The sequence below is a fragment of the Salvelinus fontinalis genome, chromosome 10 (genome assembly GCF_029448725.1).
Source record: "Salvelinus fontinalis isolate EN_2023a chromosome 10, ASM2944872v1, whole genome shotgun sequence".
Taxonomy (NCBI): Eukaryota; Metazoa; Chordata; class Actinopteri; order Salmoniformes; family Salmonidae; genus Salvelinus; species Salvelinus fontinalis.
Genome location: NC_074674.1, coordinates 24,052,905 through 24,075,903, shown reverse-complemented (window position 1 = coordinate 24,075,903; position 22,999 = coordinate 24,052,905). Strand labels below are relative to the sequence as shown.

The window sequence follows — 22,999 nt, the reverse complement described above, 5'->3', positions numbered from 1 at the left end:
TAAAATTGTCTGAAAAAGCTAACATTAATGTTTCTTGGGAGTGAATTTGAAGGAATAAATATCCATGTGAGAAAAACTGACTGGTGTGGCAGGTAGGCTGCATCTCCTGTTTTGTGACTAGTTAACATTCACATTTTTTTTTAAATGTATTTCTTTTTTATAATTTTTTTACTTTTACCCCTTTTTCCCCCCAATTTTCATTGTATCCAATTGGTAGTTAGTCTTGTATCATCGCTGCAACTCCTGTACGGACTCGGGAGAAGCAAAGGTCGAGAGTCGTGTGTCCCCCGAAACAAGACTCAACCAAGCTGCACTCCTTAACACAATGCCCGCTTAACCCGGAAACCAGCCACACCAATGTGTCGGAGGAAACACCGTACACCTGGCGACCGTGTCAGCGTGCACTGCCCCCGGCCCGCCACAGGAGTTGCTAGAGCGCGACGGGACAAGGACATTCCGAGTCCGTACGGGAGTTGCAGCGATGAGACAAGACTGTAACTACTACTAATTGGATACCACGAAATTGGAGAGGAAAAATGGGTAGAATATATATTTTTTAAATAAAAAACAGATTGCACCTAAATCAACCATTTATCGGATCATCAAGAACTTCAAAGAGAGCGGTTCAATTGTTGTGAAGAAGGCTTCAGGGCGCCCAAGAAAGTCCCGCAAGTGCCAGGACCGTCTCCTAAAGTTGATTCAGCTGCGGGATCAGGACATCACCAGTACAGAGCTTGCTCAGGAATGGCAGCATGCAAGTGTGAGTGCATCTGCATGCACAGTGAGGCGAAGACTTTTGGAGGATGGCCTGGTGTCAAGAAGGGCAGCAAAGAAGCCACTTCTCTCCAAGAAAAACATCAGGGACAGACTGATATTCTGCAAAAGGTACAGGGATTGGACTGCTAAGGACTGGGGTAAAGTCATTTTCTCTGATGAATCCCCTTTCTGATTGTTTGGGGCATCCGTAAAAAAGCTTATCCGTAGAAGATAAGGTGAGCACTACCATCAGTCGTGTGTCATGCCAACAGTAAAGCATCCTAAAACCATTCATGTATGGGGTTGCTTCTCAGCCAAGGGAGTGGGCTCACTCACAATTTTGCCATGAATAAAGAATGGTACCAACACATTCTCCGAGAGCAACTTCTCCCAACCATCCAGGAACAGTTTGGGGAAGAACAATGCCATTTCCAGCATGATGGAGCACCTTGCCATAAGGCAAAAGTGATAACTAAGTGGCTCGGGGAACAGAACATCGATATTTTGGGTCTAAGGCCAGGAAACTCCCCAGACCATAATCCCATTGTGAACTTGTGGTCAATCCTCAAAAGGTGGGTGGACAAACAAAAACCCACAAATTCCAAGCATTGATTATGCAAGAATGGGCTGCCATCAGTCAGGATGTGGCCCAGAAGTTAATTGACAGCATGCCAGGGCGGATTGCAGAGGTCTTGAAAAAGAAGGGTCAACACTGCAAATATTGACTCTTTGCATCAACTTCATGTAATTGTCAATAAAAGCCTTTGACACTTATGAAATGCTTGTAATTATACTTCAGTATTCCTTAGTAACATCTGACAAAAATATCTACAGGCACTGAAGCAGCAAACTTTGTGAAAATGTATATTTGTGTCATTCTCAAAACTTTTGGCCACGACTGTATATGCTGCCACTTTCCCCCCTAACTTGTCCCCTCTTGGTCTCCTGAATGCAATTTATAAGATGCAGCTGCAAAGCATTTTTGGAGAAGTGTGCATTGCTTTACGTATATTTTGCACACTGCTTGTGACTGTTGCTGGTGGCGAGAGAGCTTTCAGTAAGCTAAAACTGATTTTTTTTTAAATATTTGAGGTCCACTATGTTCCAGGACAGGCTTTGCAGTCTTGCCATGCTGTCCATTGAAAGTCAGTTAGCTAGAAAGCGGGACTTCAAAGACTTGATCAGTGACTTTTATAGCTAGAAAGCCCGGCACTGGGCTCTTGGTGATTAAGGTTGAGCAAGGGCCAGTGATAACTGTTAAATGGCATGGCTATGGATATTGGATCACTACACACATGATGCCCACAGGCTGAGAACAAGACTGAGACCAAGATATATCTCAAAGTAATGGCTGGATTGCCATAACATTTGTTGCGCACAATCAAGAACCCAAGTGGAAGAAACCTATTGATTTGGTGTCCACTGGACCTTTCCTCTAGCGCCACCATCAGGCCTTTTCATTTCCATTTTGTTTTCCGTTTTCCATTTCCACTTTTACAGCTGCTTATTTTCTAGTTGGTATGTATACTTAGTTCAACATTCTGCTGCAGATTTTTTTTAATGTCATTCTATAGATGATAATGTTATTTTATTTGAATTGAAGAGGTTAATGTATATTTAAGTCATATTTATTTTAAGTTATTCATTTATGTTAAGAGAATTTTCCATTCAAGATTTTTACCATTAAAATTACATTTAGAATGTAAAAGATGTAAAACATTTCTTATACAGGGTATCAGTCTTGCATCAAATAGTGAATTCTACTGTATGCAGAATGCTGCATGCATGTCTGCACAGTGCTATATTTTCACAGCTCACTGTCAGTAAATATCATACAGTAAATATTGAAATACAAGAGAGTTGCAAGCCTGCAACGGTAGAGTTATTTAAAGCTTTGAATGGGTCGATTGGGTTCTGGAGGTGTGTGGTTACAGCAATTGCGCAGGGTTGGTGTGGCCTGTGTTGGTGGGGCCCAATGTGATATCTTTTCATGGTGCCCAAAATCCCTGGCGGCGCCCATGGATGTAGGGTTAGAGATGTAAAGACAGAGAGAGGAAGGAAGAAGATGTAACACCATGTAAAGAAAGAGATTGTGTCTCCATTGAGACGTGTTGCCACACAGCCAGGGGGAATATGACTAAGCCTAGGAGGAGCGAGGGTACACTCACACAACTCTCTTGTGCAGAGTCCATAGCCACTCAACAAAGCCAGAAAAATTAGCCTCCTATCTGTACATAATAAGCCTCCTATCTGAACATAATAAGCCTCCTATCTGTATGAAAATAAGCCTCCTATCTGTACATTTCAAATCGTCTTTTGATGCCCTTACCAGGACGGATGACACAGAGACTATCGTTTTACCGTCACTTTCCATCAGGCAGTGACAGGGCAGCACGCCCATTTTAAACGACACCATATGGTCTGTTCACACAGTCATGTCTAACATGCTGACCAAACCGCGCGTTCCGGCGTGCACATTGGTTTTGTTCACTCACACCAGAAGCGATCAGGACACGCAGGTTGAAATATCAAAACAAACTCTGAACCAATTATATTAATTTGGGGACAGGTCAAAAAGCATTAAACATTTATGGCAATTTAGCTAGCTAGCTTGCTGTTGCTAGCTAATTTTTCCTGGTATATAAACATTGGCTTGTTATTTTACCTGAAATGCACAAGGTCCTCTACTCCGACAATTAATCACAGATAAAACGGTCAACCGAGTTTGTTTCTCGTCATCTCTCCTCCTTCCTTCAGGCTTCTTTTTCTTCTTTGCACTTCATATGGCGGTTGGCAACCAACTTCACAGCATTACTACAACCTTCCTGAGTGTGGACCTAAGTTCATCTTTCAATCACCCACGTGGGTATATGCTCCTAAAAACCAATGAGGAGATGGGAGAGGCAGGATTTGCAGCGTTGAGCGTCACAAATAGAATCCATTTATATTTTAGTGCCTGGCCACGTAGACGCTCGCTGAGGCACGCGAGTAGTGTGGGTGCAATGATTGAATAACATGTATGTGTACATTTATTATGCAACGCTCACACACGTGACGCAAGCGGTTTGGTCAGCATGTTATTCAGCAGAGCACCCCCCCTCCCCCCCCCACACACACATACGTATTTGTATACTGTTTCCCCCTCACACACATAAAACTAGCTCCAAATAATCTCATGCACACCTGTAGAGCTTTGTGAGAGAAAAACTGTAGACAGACACATCCAGTAGACAGACAGCAACAGTAGTTTGGCAGAGGTTCAAAGGGACGATTCATTGATACTGTTAGGGGGCCGAAACAGGCAGGAGTGACCCAACCACACTTCTCTCTACTGACACTCTGAAGCCCATGATTGTTGGTCCATATTACATGAAAAGACAAATGAAAGGGCAAAGGATAGAAGGCACTACTTTGAAGTCAGCAAGGAGCATCTCATATTCATAACATTCAGAGGTCTGACATGGAACATCAATCCCAAATGCAGATAACAACAAACAACACTACTGCCAATGTTTTGTCTGCAGGCCACTTTAAGTTTACAGTTAGTTAAGAGGTAAGGCTTTGACCTCACCGCGAGAGCCTTTGATTGTGGTTGCCATGCAGGTTTCTAAGGGCTGTAAAAGGCCAACTGAGGCCTTGATCAATAAAAGCGATGCCTGCCTGTCTCAGAGCATGGACAAGTAGAGGAGCTGGCGCTCTGACCACAGGAGCACAGTGGAGCACAGACCTGGCAAGCACTCAGAAGGAAACAAAACACAGCTCATTATAGATCCCATGGTCGACACACAATATACAGTACACATGCCTTACATCGTAACGTCTCCTGTGGAGGGCCAAATGGGATGATTAAAAGCTAGCTATCAATCAAATGCATGGGCTTTTCATCGAGCTTCTCATCAAGCTTCAGCACGTAAGTGATTCATTACTCTGTTGTAGGTCCAATAGACCAAGGAGCCTTTTCAATCAAAACAGGGAACCAGGTTTCTAGATCAAGTAAATAATTAGATTTTCCCATGCAGTGGGTCTACAAAAATCCACTGTCATTTATTTGGTCGCGTACCTGAAACAAAACATCCAGTCTTGCAGCGCCAGAAGATTTGTACTCCTCTCTGAAAATGTGGTTAGAGTTTAATTGAACGGAGCCCGTGAATTTGACAGGAGTAAACAGACTGCTGCCACTAGTGGTTTAAAGCAAGAAAAGGCCCAGTGCTATTCTTCATCATGTCATGGACACTCTCAGAGAAAGTTGGCTGCTTTGGCTTCAGGTCAGTTCTCTCAGTTCTCTGTGTTCTGGGCTCAGTACAATATTTATTGGGCCTGTGGCACCCAGGGCAGATTTATTGTCTTATTAGCAGGGGCCAATGCCTGATCAGGACAGATTAAAAGGTCTACCACTGCCCCAAGGACCACAATCATTTAGGAATTAGCTATTTAATTAGGAGCTGAAGACCATATTGACAAGAGTTATCCCAAGGTTACAGCCATGTGGGTGGCTAAGCTAGCACGGAGGAGGACAGAGACTTCAGAATTGTTCACAGCATGTACTGTCCTCTGTGCTATTTTATTGGTTAAAATATACATGGAAAAATTAACATGTATGTTATTGTAACGCCAATTTAGCATGTGGTGTACAGTCAGGGTAGACAGGGAAGCAGTGCTGACCCTGTGATAATCGAATAATTGCATCGAAACCTTAGGAAAGGCGCCAGGGTACTCATGCCTATCTTTCCATCCATTAAAAGCATTTCAAATCCTTGACGTGAGAGGCCTTATCTGACTCCAGTCATTGTTAAATGGGCAGGATCAACATATGCATAGCTGCTTTGCCTAGCTTGAAGTAGCTTCTTTCGAGCCAATTTCCTATTTTGCGCATGCATATTGCCTAAGCATGTTGTGTGGCTATTGTTGGGGTAAGCTGTGTACAGGCAACCACCATGGCACCCTCTCATTCACTACTAGCTGTCGGGCAGGTGAATCGAGTGAGTACTGGACTGTCCACTTGTCTGGAACGTCATTACCAATTAATATACAAAAACATTATTCCATGTCATAGACTGACCAGGGAAATCCAGGTGAAAGCTATGATCCCTTAATGATGCCACTTGTTAAATCCACTTCAATCAGTGTAGATGAAGGGGAAGAGACAGTTAAAGAAGGATTCTTAAGCCTTGAGACATGGATTGTGTATGTGTGCCATTCAGAGGGTGAATGGGCAAGACAAAATATTTAAGTGCCTTTGAACGGGGTATGGTAGTAAGTGCCAGAAGCACCGATTTGTGTCAAGAATTGCATCGCTGCTGGGTTTTACACACTCAACAGTTTCCCGTGTATTTCAAGAATGGTCCACCATCTGAAGGACATCCGGCCAACTTGACAGAACTGTGGGAAGCATTGGAATCAACATGGGCCAGCATCACTGTGGAACACTTTCAACACCTTGTAGAGTCCATGCCTTGACAAATTGAGGCGGTTCTGAGGGCAAAAGTAACTCAATATTTGGAAGGTGTTCCTAATGTTTGGTATACTCAGTGTATATCTTGTTAGATATAAGGTGTTATGTTGTGTTTGCTATTTAGTTGTAAATATGTATGCGAGTGTTATAGCTACTATGGATGACTTGTTTTGATTGTTGCTACACATGCATTGATTTGTTTAATTTCAATATAAGACATCTGTCACGTCTACTCCCGCTCCCTCTCCCTCTCGTTCGATGTCGCAGGTTTATTGACCACTGGTCCTGGCAATCATCATTACGCACACCTGGCACCATCGTTATATGCACCTGCGCCTCATTATGAGGCACACCTGGACTCCATCACTTCACTAATTACCTCCCCTATATCTGTCACTCCCTTAGTTTAATTCCCCAGGCAGTATTGGTTATGTGTTTCATGTCCATACGCTACTCTTGGTTCATTTCGTTCCATGTTTCTTGTACTATTACACTCACCACCTGCTTTCCAACGTCATCGTTAGAACGTTACTTCACTACTAAGTTGTCACTAGCTATAACTATATGTATCCTTGATGTTGTGTTATTTCTGATTAGCTAGCCAGCTATTTCACGTCACACTAGACACAAGTGTACTGAATAGCCATGATCATTGTAAGAATTGTAAATCCATTGTGAAAGGCTATGGAGTTTGTGTTGTGAATTATTCGGATGAAATGTGCCCATATAATTAGTGCCACCTATCAATTGTTACTGTGGATGCTACATCGGTATATGGCTGAGCTTAGTTGAGCAGTGTCATTTGGTGAAAATTGTTTGTTGTAGCCTATGTCACTCTGGTTGTTGGAGCTATCTATTGTATGGTGAACTTGGGCTTCATCAAGGTTTATTTGTGAGTAAATCTGGCTTTGATAATAGCCCGTGCTTACCCAGCCACCGACCTTACCGCACGTTACTGGACAAGCATAGACTTTGTCTAGCAGTTATTTCATTTTGCACACCAGCACAGCCTTGGGAACCGCATATGGAGATACAGCACACAAAATATAATTAATAATGCTAAGTAATTCTATAGGACCATATGAACTAAAACACAGCTTTAATGACAATAATGAGGTCTAATTGTCTGATTGTAATAGCTGTACTATCTAACCTGAGGGAGGGTAGTCAATCCTCCTCTATCACATCCTTTCATCAGCTTCACCACTTCATCACTCATTATGATCACTCACTTCCTCCCCCTTACCCTCGTTAAATGCTCAATTTAACCAAAAGGATGAAAAATTATAAACTGGCCTGTGATCAGTGCTTGTAAATATGTATGTGAGTGTTTTTAACTACTATGAGTGTCAAGCCAAGTTAAAACCACTCTGCCTCAGGGCTGAGCCTCAGGCCTCTCTGAGCCTCAGTCCTTCCCTCTCCTCTCTTCTCCTCTCCACTTCTCCTCTCTTCCCCTCTCCACTTTTCTCGTATCAACTTTTCTCTCCCACTCATACTGTACCTTCCTGTCCTCCCCTCTCCTCCCCACCTCACAACCCTCCTCTCCTCTCTTATCAACTCCTCTTCGCTCCCCTCTTCTCCTCTCCTCCTCATCCCACTTATATCTTCCTCTCCTCTCTTATCCTCTTCGCTCCCCTGTTCTATCCTCCTGATCTTACTCATATCTTCCTCTCCTCTCTATCCCACTTATCCCTTTGTTCTCCTCCACACTCTCCTCTTCCTCTTGTGGAATAATCTTCCAAATTTTCTTCAATGGGATATTTTGGTGCCTCTAGGGCAATTCAGACTGCTGATTTAGGACCTTATTACTGTTTTGTATTTCTGTTTTGCATTTCTTATTTGTATTTGATGTACATATTTTTGTAATTAGAGGGCTCATCTGTAAAAGAGACATTGGTCTCAGCATGACTCCCTGTCGAAATAAACAAAAACATGTTTTTTTTTTTTTAAGTATCCCCCATTCATCTCTCTGGTCTGTGCCAGTGTCTGAACACCAACAGGGAATAAATCATAATTGAAGCGAGATCAGAGCTGGAGAGCCCACCGCAGATAAGACATTTCATACTGAAATAAAATAAAGTAGTGTGACTGATAACACAGCTGATGTTACGACTTAGGAGAAGTACGTGTGTAGGGGAGGGTGACACGTAGAAGACTACATCAACAGCCTCTCTCCCTCCAACACTCCCCCATCTTAATCTCCATTACTTCCCGGCTTCAGTATCCAGCTTGATTTATTTGTTTAGTGACTTTCCGGAATGGCCATTATTTACACCATAAATCCCATCCAGACTCCTTGTAACACCCAGCTGGCACAATATCTTGTCGCTTACAAAGCAAAGGAACAGTTACCACCGGTTAAGAGCAACACTGGCTCCGTACAGCAGTGGAGTGTGATACAATTCTTCTAGGTGATTATATGGTGTTGGTACTACACCACTGCTCCACATAGCCAGTCCTACCCTCTCACCCCTGTCTGGGGTGGCTCAATCAGAGATAGAGCCATTACTGCTCTCCAGAGCCCTCTGTCTGGCTGGTAGTCTCCATACTAGCCAGGCGCTCTCTCTCAGGCCAGCCAGACTAAGAGCTGCCCCCAGACTTTGAACTGATGGTACTTAGAGCATCCATCCAAAACTGTGGAACAATGACCCAGTAAAAATGGTGCTGTATCACTAAAGATGTACTCATTTTCACCTTTGGCCAAGTTAGCCTATTACCTCTGAGCATCCACGGAGCCTTAGCAACAGAAAAAGGAGAACCACACCAGATGTTCAAAATATCAAAAAAAGACTGTGATACCTGATTTAGGAAGCACAGTTAATGAGCAATATTGGACAATTCATTGGTACAACAACACTTTTTATTTGAAAGTGGCTTTGTTCTTTGCTATCCTTGGGATTGTGAAGGCCAATTCCGCCCAATTGGAGCAATAAGGAACGCACCCCATACACATCCATAAAACAGACACACACAAGCATACACATGAACAAAACATGTCTTTCTTTTGTCCATCCCATCCCATCTACACCCACAACACCCACACCCAGCAGGCCCGAGAACTCACCCAGTGAGGACGACCACAAAGTCCATTACGTTCCAGCCGTTGCGGAGGTATGAGCCTTTGTGAAATGCAAAGCCCAAGGCGATGATCTTAATGCCGCCCTCGAAACAGAATATTCCAATAAAGTAGGGCTCTGTGTCATCCTGCAGAGAGAGAGAGAAAGGGAACAAGGGAGATAACTTTTTGTTAGAGGTAAGAAAGAGGTTAATGAAGCATGGCAGAAGAGAGAGGGAGATGAGATTGAAAGAGAAGAAAGGGGGGTGGTTTCCTTCACTTTTCTCTCCAGCATCCAGAGAATGGGTAAAGGAATAGAACCCTCTCTTGGTGGATGAAAAGCGGAGGAAGAAAGAGGGGGGATGAAACATAGCCTACACAAGAAGATCAACAGTAATCTTGGACATCATTTTTTTATCAGTGTGATTTACGCATTCATCATAAGACATTATCATTTACGTAAGATAATAGCTTACATTTTACTCTTAACAAATCTTACTAATTGATAGCAAATAAGTATGATTTAAAATGAATAAATACATTAAAATTTGATGAGGCTTTTTGGTCTCGAAAAGGCATCTAACGAAACATTAAAAACATGAACAAACCATTTTGATGTTATGAAGATCTTTAAAGTAACTGCCCAGTGTTTCCAGATTTATAACCTATAACCTATAATTACTTACTCGATATGAGTTAAATAGTTTTCCTTCCAATTTTTTTTTAAATTAAGTAACTTAAAAATCTACTTTTCTGTGTTGAAATGGTGTGGGTGTACCCCAACAACAGAATAGTGTGAATAGAATACTGGTCATTAAAAATATTAATGCACGTAGACCGCTGATTGGCCAGCTCATCCTCCTCATGGAGGAGACATCATGTTCTATGAGTAAATAGCAAGCATTTTTTAAATGATCTGTTTGAGATACAAGTTTGTAGTGTTTTTTCTCCAATCCAATGCTTTGGCCACAAATACGAGTAAGGATGAGTCAACAACATTATTTGTATATGAGTTAACAGAATATAAACTTTTAAAAGTAAGATTTTCACTGGCAAAAAAACGATTTGCAGCTAGGATGACTCTTGCTCTTGTTCAAAGCAGTGCTGGATCAGGCACGTATGACTTGACACTTTTTCATTCCCTTCCATTAATAACATGTCAGTGGAGGCCTGAGGCGCTGCTACACACACAGGCACTAGCAGAGGATATCTCACGACTTACACTAACCTCCCTCCCTCTCTCTTTCTTTCCCTTTCTCTTTATCCACAGCTCCACGACCCCAACCACCAACCCAGGATTCCCAACACAAATAATCACGAGTTTGACAGGCTTGAGAACAGCGTTAAAGGGCATGTGACCTTTTCACTAGCTCTAAGGTAAGATCTAACAACAAGGAACAACAAGTAAAATAATATACCTGTTTGATTTGTCACTGTAACAGGAAATGGTACAGGAAATGGTGTTTTAAAATAACTAGTTTGTTGTACAGCCAGAGAAGCGAGTCTGGGCTTCCTACTGTCTATCAATACCACAGAGTACTGATGCTCTCAGAGCTTTAATGTAAGGAAAGACACTAATGGCAAGCATTGAGACTGACATCTTTGCATCTCTGTCTGTTATAAAAAGACAGCAGACAAAACAATGCCATGCCAAGCCTTACATGATGGCTGGAGGGGTCCATCCATAAATGCATGATGTTTTACAGTAGACTGTGTTAACATCTATAATGTATAGATGTAAAATATTCATGAATAATGAACACTCCATCTACAGTACATGGCTCTGAAGGGGCAGAGGGGAAATCACATGGGACCATAAGAGTAAAGCTCTGCTATGGATCTGAAGAACAATGCCTGTTGACGATGTTCTATTATCAGGATCTCCACCTAACTGACACACCACAGTCTATTCATCACTATATTCATCCTGGACCATAAATAGACGATTGTTTTTGTATTTACAAGGATGCTTGTATTACATGCTCCTACTTTGAGAGGAAGCGGGAGGAAGGGGTTTGTTATCTCAATTTTCTCTCTATACTAACACTAATCACTTTCTCAGGTGTCAAGTAACTTTTGTATTTTTTATGATGTTGCATCACAATTATGGCGATAACAGGAGCAGGTGGCTGCATTTGAACCTTATTTCGGCAAGCTGTTGTGGCAGTGCCTGTTATGCATTGTCCTCCATTCTAAAGCAGACTCCCAGGAGTCACAACATCTTTAACACCACATCTGTGTGTGCAAAATGCTGAAAAATATAAAGTTATGGCCACGCGGCAGCCTCTCCCGGCTTCAATCTTTCACAGCTTAAAGGGAGAACAGCAATGGTTAAACGACTCGACTCGACTGGCTGAGTTCAAACAGGGGTTTAAGCTATATGTGTGTGAGCAGGCAGGGGAACAGAGGGCCTGGGGATGGAAAGGGGGGATCAAAGCCACTCAGTGTGAGGCTCGGCTGACTTACAGAATGAGAGCGGAGAGGAGAGGGAGACACACATCGCCATGATCCAAGGCACTAATGAGGAGGGGTGCTGCTCTCCCATGGACTGGAGGTGTGGGTGGCCCATCTGCCTGGGTGTGTGTCTGGTACTCAGGGCCCTCTGACTGGGAGGAGGAGGTTAGGGATGACTGGGCTCCCTCATCACTGAGCTCTACTCGTGGAAGACTATAAATGAGCAACGGTTCTGAGCGAATTCTCAGTTTCGCTCTGTCTGACTCCCTCTTTCCCTCTTGAAACTCACCTAAATAACAAAGTAACATTCTACACTTTTACAGCAAACAAACAGAAGGCAATATTGTATAAGTATATTAATCGGGGAACTAAGTAAAGGCAGAGAAAGTGTGAAAGGAATAGGTTAAATTCCAAATGGCACCCTTTTCCCTATTTAGTGCACTACTTTTGACCACTGCAATAGGGTGCCATTTGGGAAGTAGCCCTAGTTCTCATCCAAAGGGAGGAGTGTTGAGACTCTTACCAGGCGTTCTGACATAGGTGTCTTGTCGCTGGCTGGTAGGTGCTGCTCCAGGGCCAGTACGATGCAGTTGGCGATGATGGTGGCCAGGATTAAGTACTCAAACGGAGTGTGCAGGTCAAGGAACACAAGCCATGATAGAGAATTTCATGCACAATAAAAAAACACTTAACTCCAACTTGTAAGTATCTTAGTGTTAGCCCATGGTGGTAAAACATATATCTATTGTTGAAGAATAATTTAGATTTAAAAAAGACATGCACATACCCAGACTGTGTAAAAGGCTGGTGAGAATTTAGGGTTTAGGTGTGCAGAATGAGCATGGATTAATTGTGCCACTGCCACCACCTGCCATCACCCAGCTAAGGTGCCACAGAGCATGAGATATTCAGCTTTTAGGAAGTTACTGGCTGATTGAATTCATTTAACCAATGAATGACATTGCCTGAACAGGAGTTCAATAGACATAAATGTTTCTGAATGCTGTGTGACTTAGACATGGTTAGAAATGCAAGATGGTAGGCTAATCCCACAGCTATACTTGGGTTACAACATCTTTCCAGTTGGATGATCATTTAAATCCGTTTTTTATGGTTTATTCATTCTACAATCCATTTTCGTGTCATTCCCCGCTGGGGAGGCCTTTGTGGAATAGCCAGTTGTGGACGAATGGGAAGGTTTTACTGACCCCATCGAACAATCAATCTAGAATCGTTTGCTCAGGGGTGCCAGAAGCCTGAACACCACACATTGTCCCTCGCAAAAGCCCAAGAAACGCATTGCACTGCCAATACCTCGCCTATGAGTGGACAAATAGAAAAAAGGCATGGGGGAATCTGCCCTTTAGTTGAGCGAATTTGTTTTACCACAAGGACGCATTGTGGTTTTGCCCTCTTTACTTATTTTATTCCTTTATTCATTGCCTTAGCGTTTAATTCAACTTATTGAGGGCACAGATACATTGACAACCATTGTTATTAGATTGCATTTCGGAGAGTGCTGTTCTCACTGACGCCTACACAACAGATCCAGCTGTCTGTTTGCGTTTGTCATGCGCCCTCCGGCTCTCTCCAGCCCTCGCGGTTTGTGGTTGAGGGTGATGTGGCGGGGTGCGCGTGGGCAAGTTCAGGACCATGGAGAGGGCCCGAGCAGCTCCGAATCAAGACGAGGCGTTTTACAACCTCAGAGCCAGCGGTCTCCTTTCCAACTCACTGAGCACTCACCTTACCATGGAAACGGACACATCTGAACAGCAACAGTTGAAACGACCCTGCTATAACACACAAATAGGCAATGTGCAAACGAGACTATATAAAAATAAAAGACAGAGAAGGGGAATTAGAAACGAACTCTAGAAAGCAAGCGCAGAAAGAACGAAAAATCTACAAATTGTAGACGTTAATCTCGAACTTAGAAACGGGAAACTAAATATAGCGAGTATGATTGTTGACACGTTGGCAATTGCTGATCACAACCAAACCTTTTTGGGGGTGACAAGCCGTCGTGCACAATTTGTGAATGTTTAGCCTACATGGTACCTATAGACATCTTTCCATTAAGTCCCCGAACTGTATCCATACACTATCATTAGAGGAAAAGCCTTTATCGTGTCCAACTAGTAGGAACACTAAGCGACAGGTGGACGAGGGGTTACACAAGGTTAATGAGCTAATCATCTCCACCAGAATAGGCATCGGCTTACTTCCTATGGAATAATCGACTTTTTGAGTTCACTGACAGGTGCACTTTGAAATGGTGACAAAGGCCATTTATTTTTCGGGGGATCATTTTCAGTCAAATCTTTAAATACAAGGCATGCTCTACTCCCTTTGTCATGTTTCTGAATAAAAAAATCTACCAGTGTGTTTGTAAATAAGGACAGATATGTCATACAAACATCAATGCAATGTGATGACAGCTGTTTTACCTATGGGGGTTTGGAAAGGATATGGCCATTCGGTTATTCGCTTAGCATATTTCCTAATGAGATTGTCCTCTCGAAAGATGAACAAGGATCGGTTGACAGTGAAGCAGTTCTGTTTGACTGGGTTAGGGTTGTATATGGCCATTGTCCTGGCTCTCTGAGCCATCGACTGCTTGTATATCCTTTGGCCGCCTGGAGGACCACCTGCTCGGGCGCCCCCTCTGCCTGCGCCCGGCGCACCTCTGCCTCCTCCTCCAGCTCCATAGCGGGTGGGTAGATCTTCTGCGAAGCGAGCCATTCTGGAAACCCACAGATCCAACAATGAAAATCCAAACTGTTGTCAGTGGAAATGGAGGGGAGAATCATCACAACAAACACACTTAGCCAGACCACAGCTTTGCATTTGTGTGTATGGTGGGTTGTGTTTTGAGAAAATAAATCGATTTTCTTTGGGTAAATCCTTTCCTTTTTGTCCTTTCCATACACTCAATACTCAAAGAAATTCGGCAATTAAAAAACTAAGTTTGGATTCAAGCGCGATGTGTGCATGAAGCACTTCAACCTATCGAATAAAAAATAATCAAATGAATTCCAATTATCTGATTAATTCCACATATTACATCCATATCTGCCGGCACCGCGTAAATAGATCATGCGGCCACGACAGGAAAAATATCTAAATGAATCACACGCGCGTCTTTTTTCAGTATTGGCAACATCTTGTCAATGTTGAAACAAACACCAGTTGAGAGACCCGCATAAAATGTAGTGTTTGTCTCCAAAATAAAATAAAAATACAGAAATCGTTCTGTTTCGTCTGCCAGTGTAAATGATCGATTCAAATAACAAAACAATAAACCAATCCGGGATTGTGTCCTCCCGATTCCCACCTGATAGCTCGCTGTGTAAAATGTAACAAATTCAGTAGGCACTGGTCCCTAACAATCAGCGCATGTGACCAAAACAAGCCTATCGGCAACTCGACCTGTTCAGGAGCGCTTCGCGGATTGAGCTGGATGGATACGAGTGACAGATAAGATACATTTTCTAATAATTATTTACCAAGGACGCACCGAGCAATAGCTATATTGTAATGTATTCGATAAAAAAATGACATTAAACACGTATAATACGTTAAGAGGTGGTAAGGCTAAACGCGCTAATCTACTAAAGTCATATTCATAGATATGTTTGTTCCATTATTGTGTTAAGTAGATGGCAGTGTTGGGGAAGCTAACGTTATCTTGAAAACATAGCTCACAAAGCTACCAATTACTTAACACTGAAAGTTAAACTGCACCAAAGCTATCCTTCACTACATCCAAAATACTTCGTGAAAAAATGTCGTCTAAAATGGCATACACTACAAATTGAAAGGATAGATCACTCTGGGGTCATACGTTAACATGATGTGTAATTGAACCTATTAAACACAAAACGATGTTTCAAGTGAGATTTAGGCAGGCACGTCTGATACCGAAAAATAACTACCACCAAGCTACATCCAAATGTAGTTAAATTAGTTGATCTACATGTAGTTCAATACTCCTAACACTGGTAGATGGGAGAGAATACTGTACTAGAGCTTGTAATAAAAATACTCCACATTCTATAGCCAGCTGTTCATCAAATCACATTATCTATAGGGATACTTGGTGTATCCAATGGATTTGATTGAAATCATGAGGAGGCATGAGTCTGTGGTTAACCAAGATCACATGCTTTGAAATTGGTTGCATCATGCACATCTTTTTTATTAAGCTAACGAATGCAATGTATTTGAATTTATTCTGGTAAGAAAAATATCTATGTAAAATATATGAAACTATACTGGCTATAGACAAGAGGGCATGCACCTCTGATCGGCTACAGCGCAAATAGTGTCAAAGAGGCTCTGTGTCAATTATGGTAAATGCAAAGTCGTCTGATGCTCACATCAGAGCAGAAAGCATCTATAGATATTTTTTTGCTATTTATCACTAACTCACATCAAACTGAATTATGAGTCTCCCCCACCAGCCCACTAATGAATATATTCCCTGGGAAGTCATCCTGTGTTTCCCAACTAGGGACTGTGGGTGGGATGGCAGTGGCCTGGAGGGTCTTTCTGTGCAGCCATGGTCGGTCTGTCCCCCTGAGCAAAAGACTGTTTGAGCTGCTTGGATGCCCCCTGGTTAAGGAGATTATCTCTCTCTGCTTGGCTTGCAGTGACTGTGTGCAGGCTTGGCATCACCCTGATTTACCATCCTCAAAGACCTCTGGAATTCAGGTTTTCATGGCCTATAAATCTTTTGTGTTTAATTGACCTTTTATAAGATAACTATAAGGATAATAATTTGGTGGGTGCTTATACTTGTCCTATTTCACACATGTACAAGTGTGTATTAATAAGCATATTTGAATTAGAAATATTTTTTGCATATCCCCCTCTCCGTTAGACGCCCCCTAGGAGAGTGTGGTCATGGCCAGGGTCTGACTTTATCAACAGTGACCCTGGAGAAATTAGGGTTACAGTGCCTTCTGAAAGTATTCAGACCCCTTGACTTTTTCCACAGGTTTGCAAATTACTTAAAAATAAAAAACAGAAATGTCACATTTACATAAGTATTCAGACCCTTTACTCAGTACTTTGTTGAAGCATATTTGGCAGAGATTACAGCCTCGAGTCTTCTGGGTTTCTCCCATCGCTGCAGAGCTATTTTCAGGTCTCTCCAGAGATGTTTGAACAGGTTCAAGTCCGGGCTCTGGCTGGGCCATTCAAGGACATTCAGAGACTTGTCCCGAAGCCACTCTTGAGTTGTCTTGGCTGTGTGCTTAGGGTCGCTTGGCATTCAGGCCAAAGATTTCAATCTTGGTTTCATCAGACCAGAGAATCTTGTTTCTCATGGTCGGAGAGTCCTTTAGGTGCCTTTTGGAAAACTCCAAGTGGGCTGTCATGTACCTTTTACTTAGGAGTGGCTTCCATCTGGCCAGTCTACCATAAAGATCTGATCGGTGGAGTGCTGCAGAGATGGTTTTCCTTCTGGAAGGTTCTCCCATCTCCACAGAGGAACTCTGGAGCTCTGTCAGAGTGTCCATCGGGTTCTTGGTCACCTCCCTTACCAAGGCTCTTCTCCCCAAATTGCTCAGTGTGGCCGGGCGGCCAGTTTAGGAAGAGTCTTGGTGGTTCCAAACTTCTTCCATTTAAGAATGATGGAGGCCATTGTGTTCTTGGGGACCTTCAGTGCTGCAGAAATGTTTTGTACCCTTCCCCAGATCTGTGCCTTGACACAATCCTGTCTCGGAGCTCTACGGACAATTCCTTTGACCTCATGGCTTGGTTTTTGCTCTGGCATGCACTGTCAACTGTGGGACCTTATATAGACAGGTGTGTGCCTTTCCAAATCGTGTCTAATTAATTGAATTTACCACAGGTGGACTCCAATCAAGTTGTAGAAACATCTCAAGGATGATCAATGGAAACAAGATGCACCTGAGCTCAATTTCAAGTCTCATACCAAAGGGCCTGAATAAATAAGGTATTTCTGTTTTTTATTTTTAATACATTTGCAAACATTTCTAAAAACCTGTTTTTGCTTTGTCATGGGGTATTGTGTGTAGCTTGATGAGGATAAAACATTTATTTTTATTTTTTTTAGAATAAGGCTGTAATGTGGACAAAATGTGGAAAGGAGGATACTTTCTAAATGCACTGTAAGTGCCTTGCTCAAGGGAACAGACATAATTCTTCACCTCTTAGATTCAAACTAGCGACCTTTCGGTTAAGGGGCCAACACTAACTGCTAGGCTACCTGCCGCCTGGATATGGCATAAGCCCAATGTTGCAATGAGTCAAATAGAACAGACTCTCTTAGGTTGATAGAAAGAAACGTCTAAATATGAATAGCATTGGCATAATGCCAGTGGGTAATAGTGTGGAATAACTCCTGCTCTGTGTTTGAGTTGTAGCTCTCTGTACATCAGGAGTTGAGTGAGGTGCTGATCCCTCTGGTGGTTGTGTTTATGTATTGCAACAGCGAAAATGGAATGAGTAACCTTTTCAGTGATTTTAAAAACAACATATCCCGCGCAAGGGGATTTGTTGTTGTTGTTCTTGACAAAACATTGATATAGAGGCTATCTTCCTCAGGTTAGACCGAGCCTAGTCTGAGAAAACCAATACTATCAACTTTACCTCTTAGACTTGGACCATGCAATTGAGGGCTGCGTGTGTACGAATGATGTTATGCTTGCCATAACTCCCTCCGGAAGCTGCTCTCTCGTCAATTTGCAGGACGGCATCAAACTGTTGAGTCGGCCTACCGTTCATCTGCTGCACTCTCCATGACGGGTCAATGTCGACGCTGTCCGTTTCTTTAGAGTTCCCGCTTATCACTGCCTGTGGTCGACGAATGCTTTCGGGAGACGAGCTATATTCAGCGCCTAAAGCCACATTCGGGACTCCACGTGCCGAATGTGGCAGAGTGCATGGCTTGTGGGGTTCACAAAGTAAAATAAAGCATAATGTCACCTTATGGTTTTATGCAAATATAACATTATTATATCTCTTATAGCATAGCTAACTCTAAAATGACAAAGTATATTATTTTGCTCTTCTCTTTCATTAGATAGGGCCTACAGATATTTGTTGCATCATCTTGTCTTGTTGCCGTTTTTTTCTTGGCCTGTCCTATTCCTAGCTTGAGTCAGTCCCAAGCAAACTCGCCCAAGACCTGCTCATAAAAGGCAACGCTCATCCACTATGCCTACTTGTCTACCTCATTCAATTGGATTTATTGTTAGCCTAATATTGGTCAACAGTGGTTCATTGAGAATGCACACAATGTAATAGCTGAATGTGATGTACTAGTACATGATGTAGGCCTAGTGTCCAAATCATGATTTAAAGGAGCAGTGTTTGTCACCAAGATTCATAGCCTACCACATCCCATCAGAGAAGGCCCAATACAAACCCACATTTTATTCAATGATAAATAATAGAAGGAACCACAAACAGAGTTGGGAAAAAGGGAGTCATTGTGTGACACAAAAGCAAGTGGAGGAGAGCAGTGTTAAGGTGTGAGGAAGGCAGCCAGAAAAGGAGGTAGCACTATAAAACAAGTCACATCATTGATGCGACTTCAAGGGATTCTTTGCAACTCAAGAATCCTGATCACCTATCATAAACCACAGTGGATCGCCTCTCCGCCCATATGAAGAAGTTAGTGGCCCTCCTGTCCATGAACGCTCCCTCACTAACCGTAGTGTCTGTATCCAAGGCAACAATTATGAAATGGTTACAAAAGCAAGCCAACTAACTATTGCCTGCTTACTGGGGCTTCTCTACGTGGCACAAGGACTGGGGGCACCAAAAGGTTTTGCCCCCACGGAAAGCGGAAAGGCTGTTTCCTGTTCTGCTAATTAAGAGCTTTGTTATCAGCCCAAACGTCTTCAGTTTAGAAGGAGAAAATGATCCTCTGATTCAATTACCAACTCTGCCTTCTCTCCCTCTTTCTCGGTAATCAGGAAGGGAGCAATCATCGTCTCGTTTCAAGGACCTAAAAGGCCTGCTGGTGCACAATCAGAGTCACTTCCTGACATGTTCTCGTTGGTGGGTTTCTTCTGGGGGAAATGTTTAGTTCAAGCATCAGAGCCTTTCTAAGCCAGCTAACAAGGTCTATCTCCGAATCTCTGAATACAGGGATATCGGAGAGATAAACAACTGAGTTCCATGGGAGCAACCATTCTAATGTGCATTTTTCAGCTCTCAATGTTGCACCACCACCACCTGTCAGTAAAAAAAAAATGAAGGGTTGCATTCATTATGGGGGAGTGGAGTGTGGGAGGTGTCAGCCATAGTTATGCCACTACACAACCGCTGAAATATCTTAGCAGCTTGGCCCAGAGCCTGTCAGTCAAACTACCCTGCTGCTCGGTTCATGGAGGGCACGCTGGGTTTGAAGTTGCTTTAGCTAAGCGCTGGTGGTAGGTGAGATAAGGAGTGGAAAAAACTATTTCTCTCTGGACTCAATAAATCGCCGTAGAAGAACAATAATAAACCAGAATGAGAAGCAGCATTATGGGGGTTTCATTAAAATACAGCAATGACATTCACATCAATCATTCAGGAAGCTGTCTACTTCCTCTGATAGAGGTAGGGAATCAATGACAGCTGAGATCTGAAAAGAAATGCAGAAGTAATGAGATACATAGTGAAATGGATGATGTTAAGGAATAGAAAATGCATAAACAAACATGTTTACTCAGTCTTCAGCTATAATAGTCCAGAGGCTTTGGAAGAGCAGCACATGGCATTGCACCCATATATTAGGGCATGATTCCAACACCTCCAGCTAAACTAACTTAAGAGAGGTTAATAGAGTACCACAGTATGAGTCATAATTCCCATAAAACCTAACAGTCAAAGATGCAAATGGTTCCAATCATTGTTCCACCAGTTCATTTTTCCCATAGGGGATTTTAGAAACACTTAAAATAAGGGCTGTGTTTCGTGTAGGCTTACCCTGGCGTGACGTTTTGATACCCGTGTAAATCTCTCTAGGACATGTTGACTTTTTTAGCAATATATTTGCCTGTATTTACCCTTAATTGCACATTGTCTATTCCAGAAGACTGCAGCCAAGGCAGCACACTGGTCCACACCTGCCCTGTCTGTCGGGTGAGTAGTATTGTTTGGTACTGTATGTGCCTTTAGGTTCCTATCCATATGTAGGCTATTGTACTGGCCTGAGTGGTAGTCTTTGATGTGTAGTACTTTGTTTCTTAGTTTATCATGTGTCAACTTTGAATTCAATCTAAGCCACAGATTGTTCACTTCTTGCACTTTGAGTGCAAGCATCCCAAGTCTCCAGTGGTCCCAGTACAGGTAGATGTGCTGAAGTGACCACACAAACTCAGATGGACCTACAGCTGAGGTAAGATTCTTCCATCATTCACACACAGTAGACAGTGTAAACCACCATGCAGTCAACAAAATGCTGTTCTCAATTCTGAAATTGTATTATGTTTGGCTCAATCTGTGGAAATGCTGTCATCGTCTGTAATGTGATTCACAACACACGATGACTATGATTTGAATGCTGCAGCTGAGACAGAATGACGTCGAGGGAAACACGCTGAGAACCCGAGTATGACTGGGCATGGGCCGGATATTTGTGACAACGACCTAGAAGGGGTACAGAAGCACACCAGCACTCCATTTTATTATTATTTAATGGCCAACCATCCCTCTAACTACCGCTTATTCCACACTATGCCTTTTATGCCCCATGGTCCCTCAACTTCTGACATTTTGGAGTTCTCTATCTTATCTCTATAAACCCACCCTACCTATACCCATTTTCCCTATACTTCACTTGTTCTTCTCCTGATTGGATAAACTTCTAGTCTCAGTAGCACATTTAAAACTGTTGTGTACTGTTTTTGATACCTGTTTTTCACCTGTGTAATGCGGTCCTCCTGCTCATTCTGGTGACTGAATACAGGGGTAAATGTGCTGCTCACAGTTAACAGCAGAAACATGGACCTAAATTGACAAGAAGGGTGTTGATATAGCTGCATTTTAGCATGGCTTCCTTGTTTTGAGTCTGTTGACCTAGTATTTTCTATTAAACCTACCTTACACATCCTGTTGTTTCTCTGATCTTCACTTAAAAGTCAGATGTTTATATAATATATATAAATATTTATATGCATCGTTTACTATTTTGATTTCTTTAAAACAATGTAATTGTTGGAGTTCGGGTGTTTTACGTGATTGATGGGTGGCTTGGTGCATTCCTGTCAAATAAATATTCTTATTCATTCATGATTATGGATGCGTTCTGCAATGACTTAATCTGGCTTTGAATCTGCAACAGAACATGTCAAAAAGTTAGTTCTGAATTTCTTTAATACAGCAGTGCATGCTGACACCATTAATTGAAAATGATTTTACTTCGTTCATATACACTATATATACAAAAGTATGTGGACAACCCTTCAAATCAGTGGATTCGGCTATTTCAGCCACACCTGTCAGGTGTATAAAATCGAGCACACCGCCATGCAATCTCTATAGACACACATTGGCAATAGAATGGCCTTAATGAAGAGCTCAGCAACTTTCAACGTTGCACCGTCATAGGATGCCACCTTTCCAACATGTCAGTTCGTCAAATTTCTGCCCTGCTCGAGCTGCTCCAGTCAATTGTAAGTGCTGTTATTGTGAAGTGGAAACGTCAAGGAGCAACAACATGAAGTGATAGGCCACATAAACTCACAGAACGGGACCGCCGTCCTCAGTTGCAACACTCACTACCGAGTTCCAAACTGCCTCTGAAAGCAACGTCGGGAGATTCATGAAATGGGTTTCCATGGCCAAGCAGCCGCACAGGAGATCACCATGCGCAATGCCAAGTGTCGGCTGGAGTGGTGTAAAGCTCGCCAACATTGAACTCTGGAGCAGTGGAAACGCGTTCTCTGGAGTGATGAATCACGCTTCACCATCTGGCAGTCCGACGGATGAATCTGGTTTTGGCGGATGCCAGGAGAACGCTACCTGCTCGAATGCATGGTGCCAACTGTAAAGTTTGGCTGTTTTCCATGGTTTGAGCTAGGCCCCTTAGTTCCAGTGAAGGGAAATCTTAATGCTGCAGTATATAATGACATTTCCTGTTTCAGCATGACAATGCCTCCGTGCACAAAGTGAGATCCATAAAGAATTGTTTGTCGAGATCGTGTGGAAGAAATTGACTGGCCTGCACAGAGCCCAACCTCAACCCCATCGAACACCTTTGGGATGAATTGGAACGCCGACTGCAAGCCATGCCTAATCACCCAACATCAGCGCCCGACCTC

At 42.7% G+C, this 22,999-nt stretch overlaps 1 protein-coding gene and 1 long non-coding RNA gene across 6 annotated transcripts in view; one reads left to right on the top strand and one right to left on the bottom strand.

Moving 5' to 3' along the window:
- LOC129863846 (voltage-dependent N-type calcium channel subunit alpha-1B-like) overlaps positions 1 to 12,364 on the bottom strand; it is a 218,384-nt gene extending 206,020 nt beyond the window's left edge. For 3 of the 5 annotated variants that reach the window (XM_055936175.1, XM_055936176.1, XM_055936178.1), the window contains exons 1-2: positions 12,241 to 12,364; positions 9,273 to 9,412 (exon numbers count right to left, since the gene is read on the bottom strand). In XM_055936175.1, coding sequence (XP_055792150.1) covers positions 9,273 to 9,412; positions 12,241 to 12,255 — 155 coding nt within the window. In that variant the 5' untranslated portion in view covers positions 12,256 to 12,364. The remainder of the gene's footprint in view (positions 1 to 9,272; positions 9,413 to 12,240) is intronic. The other 2 variants (XM_055936173.1, XM_055936174.1) reach the window with 1 other exon arrangement.
- A 2,699-nt stretch (positions 12,365 to 15,063) lies between these two features.
- Positions 15,064 to 21,969, top strand: LOC129863847 (uncharacterized). Its single transcript, XR_008761025.1, has 2 exons — positions 15,064 to 17,679; positions 20,770 to 21,969. It is a non-coding gene; the product is annotated as an uncharacterized LOC129863847 (long non-coding RNA).
- Positions 21,970 to 22,999: the final 1,030 nt, after the last annotated feature.